Source organism: Anneissia japonica, unplaced genomic scaffold (genome assembly GCF_011630105.1).
Source record: "Anneissia japonica isolate Jap-2015-1 unplaced genomic scaffold, ASM1163010v1 scaffold8250_len11960_cov131, whole genome shotgun sequence".
In the NCBI taxonomy this organism is placed as follows: Eukaryota; Metazoa; Echinodermata; class Crinoidea; order Comatulida; family Comatulidae; genus Anneissia; species Anneissia japonica.
In genome coordinates this window covers 1,823-11,443 of record NW_022751666.1, presented here as the reverse complement: position 1 = coordinate 11,443, position 9,621 = coordinate 1,823, and the positions used below count along the sequence as shown (strand labels likewise).

Genomic DNA, 9,621 nt, shown 5'->3' with positions numbered 1-9,621 from the left:
AACAGTTGAGGTTGGCAGATTACAGTATTAATGTTTTCAGTTTAATAACTTCAACTCTATAGATATCATTTATGTAGACTAATTAATATTTTAACAGTTTAAAAAAAAACCCACAACTTCAGCTCTATGTATATCATTTTCAATAATCAAATATTTTAACAAGTTTATAAACATTATGCCAACTTTATATTTCGATATTATTGTATTCAATAATTATTTTAAGTTTAAGATTCATAAAATTAACTCTATGTGGATGATATGAAATAATGGATATGTAGATATTCCTACACTTATAAATTTGAATTGTTGAAAACACACAAGTGAAGCAAGTGGACTGTCAATATTTAATAATTGAATATTTTGACTGTTTTGTCACCAGTATTTGCTACTGCAAGTCTCCTTGGATGATATGAAATGATGGATAATCCCTGTGGATTGTTGATTCTATCTTCTGGTTTATCAATTTTTTTTATGAAAGTTCCATCACTACTGAATAGCTGTAGTTTGTGTTGACTTGATATAATGATGTTGTCATCCTCATCAACAACTACTGCACTTAGAGAATTTACTTTACTATCCTCATCACCCGCTTTAACAAGGACTTTTATAAACCTTCCCTCATTATTAAATAACTGTAATCTACTTCTTCCAATACCTAAACATCCACTCTCCAATACAAGAAGGTGTCCTTGGTTAGTAAGAGTAACATCAGTGACATTTATCATTTGACCTTCTTTTGTACCATATGACCCTATTGTTTTGATGGTCTTGCCATTATTCATGTCAAACATGTACACACAGCTACTGCACCAACCTCCTGCATACAAAACATTTGATGTCTCATCCACATGAATGCTCCGTGGTGTATTCTCTGCTCCCTCACTAATTGTTTTAATCAGCTGACCATTCATATTGCATATTCTGATAGGTTTATTACCACTGCAATCACTGAATACTATGTTACCATTCTTCATTTTGTACATTCTGTTAACTAGCACACCTTGTGGTAGTGTAACCTTACCAATATATTCTCCTGATTGCTTGTACTTGAGCATTTCATTTGTCCAACATGAAACCAGTAAGGAGTCATCTCCACACTTAACTACATCTCTAATACTTGTTGCATTTATTTGAATAGTATTTACTAATCTTCCCTCTTCTACTTTGATTGTCATTGGTGATTGGTTAATTGGTTCATCATCAGCACTCACATCTAGTTTACAAACTCCTGGACTTGTACATTTTCCTGTCACAAAATAATCTCCATTGTCATCTTCCTGAATTTGAGAGATGTTGGTTTCCCCTGTAGGCTGTGTCCATGTTGCCTTCAGTTGATTAGCATATATTTCATGTTCATCTGTTTTGATTATTTTGACAATAATTGTCTGATCTTTGCTCACAGATTCCTCTCCTTTTAATGTTAAACAGTCTGCTGCCCTCAAATCTTTTACAGTCCCTATAACACATTGTCTCAATGAAGTCATTTGCTGTTTGTTTATGAAGTAGTAAATTTCTCCATTATCATCTGGCTCTGTTTTTGGTAATTCATTGATTCTGTCCCTGAGTGCTGTAACTACTGTTTCACTTGACTGCATTGCAGTGCCTTTATCACTCTTCAATAATTGATTAAGAAAAGACAGTTTTGTTTTTATATCGGATAATATTGCTTTAAATTCATCCATTTGTACATCATTTACCTTCTTTTTTCTTTTGTAGATTGTCTCTACTTCATCTTTCATTTTGTCTCTATTCTCTTTTACTTTTTGGAATATTTCTTCTACATGATTGTCTATATCTATTAAACATGTGTCTTTATTTTGTTGTAATTTTGTAGCATTGTGGATAACAGCTTTGAGACCACCTTCTAATTTGTTTATGAAGTGTTGGGCAGATTTTTCTAAGGTGGCTGAAGTTTCTTTAAATGTTTGGAATGCGTCTGAAATGTTTGATAGTTTCTAATAAGTTATTTAGAAAGGTATTTGATGGAAGCTTCTCAAGCCCTCTTTTTGGAATTGGATATGATTTTTGAGCAAGTTGGGCAAGTCAGCTGACCCTTCTCCTTAACCCAATCTTCCAGGCATCCCAAACAGAAACTATAGAGGCAGTTGAGGGATTTTGGATTTTGAAGTCTCTTAAAGCAGATGGTACACTCATCAACCTTCTCATCAACATGTTCCAGAAACTGATTCAACTTACTGGTAGCCTTCTTGAATTGATTTCCCGTGAAATTTAAATAATAGGTAATATAATTATTATTATTTGAACTGGATAAATAATAAGGTCATGCAATCTGATGACCTTATAGAAATTAAAGGCTTCTATCTCCTATTTTGTATAGGGTCTGATAGTTTTTAAGAGGATCATACAACAAGCAAAGTACTGCAGAGTAGAACAGAACAAGAGGTGAGGACATTTTTTTTTTACATTCAGTTTTTTTTATTATTATTTTTTTTTTCTTTGAAATGCATTTATTTAATTTGTTTATTTATAATGTATTCTAATATCAAGTCAATTGTAGGTGTTGTACCAGCATAAAATCAAAAGCAATATGAAAATTTCTGGGCACATTTAAAATTATAACAATAGTTATTAACATATTTTTTTTCATTTTTTGAGCAAGAAGAAACTTCCTTTGTCTCAATATAATTATAATAATAAATTGTAAAGAGTATCTGGAACACCAAATAGATGACTTGTGAAACTCTTTTTTTTCTATTTTGTTGATATCAGAACACAGACGAGGAGGAGGCGGAGCTTAGTATTTACTGTATCATCTGGTTCGCCGAGATCCATCAGACATTTTCAAATATGTTTAAGAAAGGTATGATCAAATATTTGATTTGTTAGTTAGAAATCTTTCTTTATTCTGGATACTCAGTATTTTTAGAAATCTTTCTTTATTCTGGATACTCAGTATTTTTACACTGTTCTTCCCTGAGGTCCAGGGTATTATTTGTTTGGTGATAAGAACTAATCATAGGGTCAATCTTGAGTGATCATGATATGCAGTTCTCTGTAATACATGATTACACACTATTGTGTACTGGATAACAGTAGAACTGTACAAAGCACAGACCCTATATACAATATATAGGGTCTGTGTACAAAGTAAGCCACAAAAATGAATAGCAATTATTATACTATACAGACATTTATACAGATTTAGATGATCTATTGTCAAAGTATACAATGAAGAAATATAAAATCGAATTGGTTTTAATGCAGGTTAACATTTACAAATAAATTTCAACAAAAGCTAAGCTTGCTGTTAATCATATATAGTAATAACAATTATACTGTACATACATATCAGATTCAGATAATTTATTGTCAAAGTGTACATGAAAATCTATAAATTTATTAGGTTGTATACAGATTAAGATTTATGATGAATGCAAAAAAATAAGCCAAGCTTAACTACCTAAATCATATACAGTATATTCCTTTTTATGAGGATGAAATAATAAAATGCTTACAAACCCCCTTTTAAATATATCCCTCTCCCACTAATTTGAAGCAGATTATTTACGCAGATTCAAGTTTATAAGAAAAATTAAATATATACAAGAATAATCAATCTGACTCATCGCATCTTATTCATTTAATGGATGAATGCCCATAGGTGTATTTATAATATACACTCTGTTGTGTGCTTGTTAGGTTTTTTTTAATACAAAAAACCAGAAAAAATATACAGGTACTAAAGAAAGAATAAACAAACTTGCAAATATCAAAATTTATGAAAATCAAAGAGATACAAGTTGATAGGCTGTACAAAAAAGCCCCAATAGATTGAAAAGTAACATTTTTAACATCAATATGCAAGAAAATAACATGTATATGCATTATATGATTAAGAACTTACACTACAAAAATATAAAATCATAAGATCAATAGTGTGTGATTCAAAATTGATGAGAACTCTACTGTAAACACTATAGATATCATTTGTGTTGAATAATTAATATTTTAACAGTTTAAAAAAAAAACATAACTTCAGCTCTATGTATATTATATTCAATAATCAAATATTTTAACAAGTTTAAAAACATTATACTTTATACAGTCAATAAAGTGCGCCTTCTCTAATGAGATTAGTTTTTATACTTCGCCTCTCGCACAATGCGGTCCTTTGATTACAGCCGAGATATGTTTGTTTAAGTGTCAAAATCTCAGTCAGTTTTTTAACAAATTTGAAATAATTCCTATGAAATATTATATTTCACAAGTGTCAATACTAGCAATGGAAAATACCATGTCTGCCGTTTTTTTGTGTGATAACAGAACCTAAATCGATGTAAGGCTAGGCCTAGCCTAGCAGCGCTGGATAGGCTAATGTTTTTGGCGCCTACGATATTTCCTCTCACGACCTATCGCAAAACCAAACATGAAAAATAAATCCGCATTTATTTTTTGTGTGGAACACAAAAAATCAAATCTTAGTCTTATTTTACATTTTTTTCATGCTTAGGAATGTCTAAATTCAGTTAAACTAGCAATTCCATATTATATTTATAACATTATACAAAACTTAGATTTTTCTTAACAAATGAAAGTTTGCCGGGAATGGGGCTTAAGTATGAACAATTAAGGAATTCATTGAATCAATGGACCCTCATAAACTCAACAAACTGATCGTTTAATAGGAATATTCTAGACCTATTTTAAAGACTCAAGGAAGACATATATATGTATTCCTACAGCCAGGCAAGAGGCCGCCCAGGACTCCTCTTAATACTAGACCTAGCCTAGTTATGATATCATCGCATGATTTTACATGTCTGCATGCACCGACCAAAGAGGTAAGTGACTGTATTCTCTCTCAAATGCTGAAAAATGTTTATTTCTTTGACGAAAGTCTATCAAAATACTCATTACAAACAAGTTCTTTCGAACACAACCCAAATTACAATAATTATTCATCGTATCCATACTGTACTGCTGATGTGTAGTTAATTAAACGCGTACAGCATACGCTCAGCTAAATATAAGTACTGTACGCACACGTATACTGATAATATCACTATAGCAACTGTTGGTTTTAAAAAACTGAAATGAAAAGACGGCGATTGACTTATTAAGGAATTAGTAGAGCATGCATCATACGCTGATAAAAAATTAGGTTACATTTAATGCATTCAAAAATTTCCTTTAGGCCTTGCAGGCCATCAGCAAATTTTTGCAAGCATTGAATCCAACCTCTGTATAATACTTTTCCTATAGTGTACTATACAGAGCTCTACTAATTGCTTATTATACTGTACATACGAATCAGATTCAGATATTTTTTTGTCAAAGTACACATTAGTATCTATAAATTTATTGGTTGAATAATAGATTACATTTAAGATGAATGCAAACTAAAGCTAAGCTTAACTACTAGATCATATACAGTATATCCTTTTTATGATAATGAAATAATAAAATGCTTACCCCTCCCCCCCCCCCTAATTTTAAATATTTCCCTGTCACACCACTTTGAATCAGATTATTTAGGCAGATTCAAGTTTGTAAGAAAAATTAAATATATACCAGAATAATTCTTATGGATATGAATGCCTGTGTGGTGTGTTTATAATATACACTCTGTTGTGAGCTTGTTATGTTTTTTATACAGAAAAACAAAAAGGAAATATACAGGAATAAAAAAAAAATAAAGAAACATGCAAATATCAAAATTTATGAAAATCAAAGAGATACAAGTTGATAGACTACAAAAAAGCCCCAATAGATTGAAAAGTAAAATGTTTAACATCAATATGCAAGAAAATAACATGTATATGCATTATATGATTAAAAACTTACACTACAAACATATAAAATCATAAGGTAAGTGTGTGATTCAAATTTGATGAGAACTACATTGTAAACAACTGAGGTTTGCAGATTATTGTAATTTGTTTAACAGGTTTATAATCATTATGCCAACTTTAGTATTCAATAATTATTTTAAGTTTAAGATCCATAACTTAACTCTATGTGGATGTGTTGTAAGCTTGTTAGGTTTTTTATACAGAAAAACAAAAAGGAAATATACAGGAATTTAAAAAAAAATAAAGAAACATGCAAATATCAAAATTTATGAAAATCAAAGAGATACAAGTTGATAGATTACAAAAAATGCCCCAATAGATTGAAAAGTAAAATCAATATGCAAGAAAATAACATGTATATGCATTATACTGTATGATTAAAAACTTACACTACAAAAATATAAAATCATAAGATCAATAGTGTGTGATTCAAATTTGATGAGAACTACACTGAAAACAACTGAGGTTTGCAGATTATTGTATTATTGTTTAACAGGTTTATAATCATTATGCCAACTTTTGTATTTAATAATTATTTTAAGTTTAAGATCCATAACTTAACTCTATGTAGATGATATGAAATAATGGATATGTAGATATTCCTACACTTATAAATTTGAATTGTTGAAAACACACAAGTGAAGCAAGTGGACTGTCAATATTTAATAATTGAATATTTTGACTGTTTTGTCACCAGTATTTGCTACTGCAAGTCTCCTTGGATGATATGAAATAATGGATAATCCCCATGGATTGTTGATTCCATCTTTTGATTTATCAATTCTTTTTATGAAATTTCCATCACTACTGAATAGCTGTAGTTTGCGTTCACTTGATATAATGATGTTGTCATCCTCATCAACTACTACTGCACTTGGAGAATTTACCTCACCATCCTCATCACCCGCTTCAACAAGGACTTTTATGAACCTTCCCTCATTATTAAATAATTGTAATCTACTGTTGCCATACTCCAATACAAGAAGGTGTCCTTGGTTAGTAAGAGTAACATCAATGACATTACTCATTTGACCTTCTTTTGTACCTTGTGACCCTATTTTTTTGATGGTCTTGCCATTATTCATGTCAAACATGTACACACAGTCTCTGAACCCACCTGCTACATACAAAACATTTGATGTCTCATCCACATGAATGCAATATGGTGTATTCAATACTCCCTCACTAATTGTTTTAATCACCTGACCATTCATATTGCATATTGTGATAGGTCTGTTATCATCGCAATCATTGAATGCTATGTTACCATTCTTCATTTTGTACATTCTGTGAACTTTCACACCTTGTGGTAGTGTAGCCTTACCAATATATTCTCCTGATTGCTTGTACTTGAGTATTTTATTTGTCCAACATGAAAGCAGTAAGGAGCCATCTTCACACTTAACTACATCTATAATATATTTTGCATTTATATGAATAGTATTTACTAATCTTCCCTCTTCTACTTTGATTGTCATTGGTGATTGGTTAACTGGTTCATCATCAGCACTCACATCTAGTTTACAAACTCCTGGACTTGTGCATTTTTCTGTTACAAAATAATCTCCATTGTCATCTTCCTGAACTTGAGAGATGTTGGTTTCCCCTGTAGGCTGTGTCCATGTTGCCTTCAGTTGATTAGCATATATTTCATGTTCATCTGTTTTGACTATTTTGACTATAATTGTCTGATCTTTGCTCACTGATTCCTCTCCTTTTAGTGTTAAACAGTCTGCTGCCCTAAAATCTTTTACAGTCCCTATAGCACATTGCCTCAATGAAGTCATTTGCTGTTTGTTTATGAAGTAGTAAATTTCTCCATTATCATCTGGCTCTGTTTTTGGTAATTCATTTATTCTGTCCATGAGTGCTGTAATTACTGTTTCACTTAACTGCATTGCAGTGCCTTCATCACTCTTCAATAATTGATTAAGAAAAGACAGTTTTGTTTTTATATCGGATAATATTGCTTTAAATTCATCCATTTGTACATCATTTACCTTCTTTTTTCTTTTATAGATTGTCTCTACTTCATTTTTAATTTTGTCTCTATTCTCTTTTACTTTTTTGAATATTTCTTCTACATGATTGTCTATATCTATTAAACATGTGTCTTTATTTTGTTGTAATTTTGTAGCATTGTGGATAACAGCATTGAGACCACCTTCTAATTTGTTTATGAAGTGTTGGGCAGATTTTTCCAAGGTGGCTGAAGTTTTTTTAAATGTTTGGAATGCGTCTGAAATGTTGACTGGTTTGTGTTTTCCTTCCCATTCCTTGTGGTCCATAATTGTACAGTTCACACAGATTGGAGTTTTACAATCTGTGCAGTAGAACTCCAAAGGTTTACTGTGATGTGAACACAGAGGCGGATGTAACAAAGTCATCTCAGAGGGGCTCATTGATTGCACATCCTCCATTATATGTAACTTGTGATTTGCCATGGCTTTAAACTTCTTATGTTGATCACTACAAGTAGAGCACAAGTACTGTCTGCAATCCTGGCAGTAGTATTTTACTTGTCTTTCCATTTCACAAACACTACATTTTATGTGATCACTCTGTGAAAATTGTTCGATAGTTTCTAATAAGTTATTTAGAAAGGTATTTGGTGGAAGCATCTCAAGCCCTCTTTTTGGAATGGGATATGATTTTGAGCAAGTTGGGCAAGTCAGCTTACCCTTCTCCTTAACCCAATCTTCCAGGCATGCCAAACAGAAACTATGGAGGCAGTTGAGGGATTTTGGATTTTGAAGTCTCTTAAAGCAGATTGTACACTCAAAGACCTTCTCATCAACATGTTCCAGAAACTGATTCAACTTACTGGTAGCCATCTTGAATTGATATCCTGTGAAATATAAATAATAGTTAATATAATTATTATCATTTGGACTAGATAAATAATAATGTTATGCAAATATAGTCTGATGACCCTAAGTCATGGCTCCTATCTCCTATTTTGTATAGGGTCTAAAATAATTTAAAATGCAAAGTAAACACCACTCTCAAAATATACGAGACTTGGAAGACAACACACAAGAACATTAATTGTCCTGGTCAATACTAAAATGGTCATCATGGTACTCCCCAACTCTAAGATGTAATCTGTGTTTATGGGAAAATGCTACATAATCACCAGTAATAAGCTTTAAACAAAAAAAACAGTAGGGGCGGATCCAGAGATGTCCAAAAGGTAGGGGCGGCGAACTTTTGGCCGATCGAGACAACACTGAACTACAGTACTGTAGGGTGTCCGGGAGCATGCCCCCGCTAAATTTTTTAGTTCTAGATGCTCGAAAATAACATTGAGGCATTCTGGGCTAACGTTTTTTTTCTTTTTTTAAATTTTTTTCAACCTCTCAAACGGGGGTGGGGGGTGTTAGGGCGGCAAATCCACCCCTGAACAGGACATATTCCCACTTACTGTACCACCTGGCCATTAGCTTTCTAGCCTTGATAGTATGTAGCCAAGTATGAAACTTGAAATAAATGGCATGATGGTACATTGTTTAGTAGTGCTCTCAACAACTTTTTTCCTAAAAAGTTACTTTTGATGATTTATATTTAGAGGATGTCTGAGGTCCCCAAAGCATGAGGTGAACATGGCCCTTAGATTCTTTTTCCCAACAAGATGGAAGATTTTGCTGTCAAGAGCAAAGTGGGAGTGGTCGAGTGTCGCTTAAAATGTTCCGAAAGAGGTCCCGGGGGGGGGGGAGGTCTATAGGGTGAAGCCCCCGAAACATTTGAGAATTTATGGGTTTCAATTTTAGTGTCTACTAGTATGTGGAAAATATGTATAAATTTTTTT

The 9,621-nt window shown here is 32.2% G+C and overlaps 1 protein-coding gene and 1 long non-coding RNA gene across 2 annotated transcripts; one reads left to right on the top strand and one right to left on the bottom strand.

The window, feature by feature from the left end:
- The first annotated feature begins 2,073 nt into the window (after positions 1-2,073).
- Positions 2,074-4,071, top strand: LOC117121784. Its single transcript, XR_004447625.1, has 3 exons — positions 2,074-2,240; positions 2,339-2,403; positions 2,731-4,071. It is a non-coding gene; the product is annotated as an uncharacterized LOC117121784 (long non-coding RNA).
- A 2,005-nt stretch (positions 4,072-6,076) lies between these two features.
- On the bottom strand, positions 6,077-8,779 carry LOC117121783 (tripartite motif-containing protein 2-like). Its single transcript, XM_033267092.1, has 2 exons — positions 7,186-8,779; positions 6,077-6,933 (listed from the first exon to the last, which is right to left on the bottom strand). Exons 1-2 carry the CDS (start codon positions 8,645-8,647, stop codon positions 6,476-6,478), a joined length of 1,920 nt encoding a protein of 639 aa, XP_033122983.1. The 5' UTR covers positions 8,648-8,779; the 3' UTR covers positions 6,077-6,475.
- Between the last annotated feature and the right edge of the window lie 842 nt (positions 8,780-9,621).

Coding starts and splice junctions, on each gene's coding strand:
- LOC117121783 (XM_033267092.1), bottom strand. CDS start 8,647: ATGGCTACCAGTAAGTTGAATCAGTTTCTGGAACATGTTGATGAGAAG. Junction 6,934..7,185: donor TGGCTCCTTACTGCTTTCAT/GTTGGACAAATA, acceptor TTTTGTATGTAG/CAGGTGGGTTCAGAGACTGT.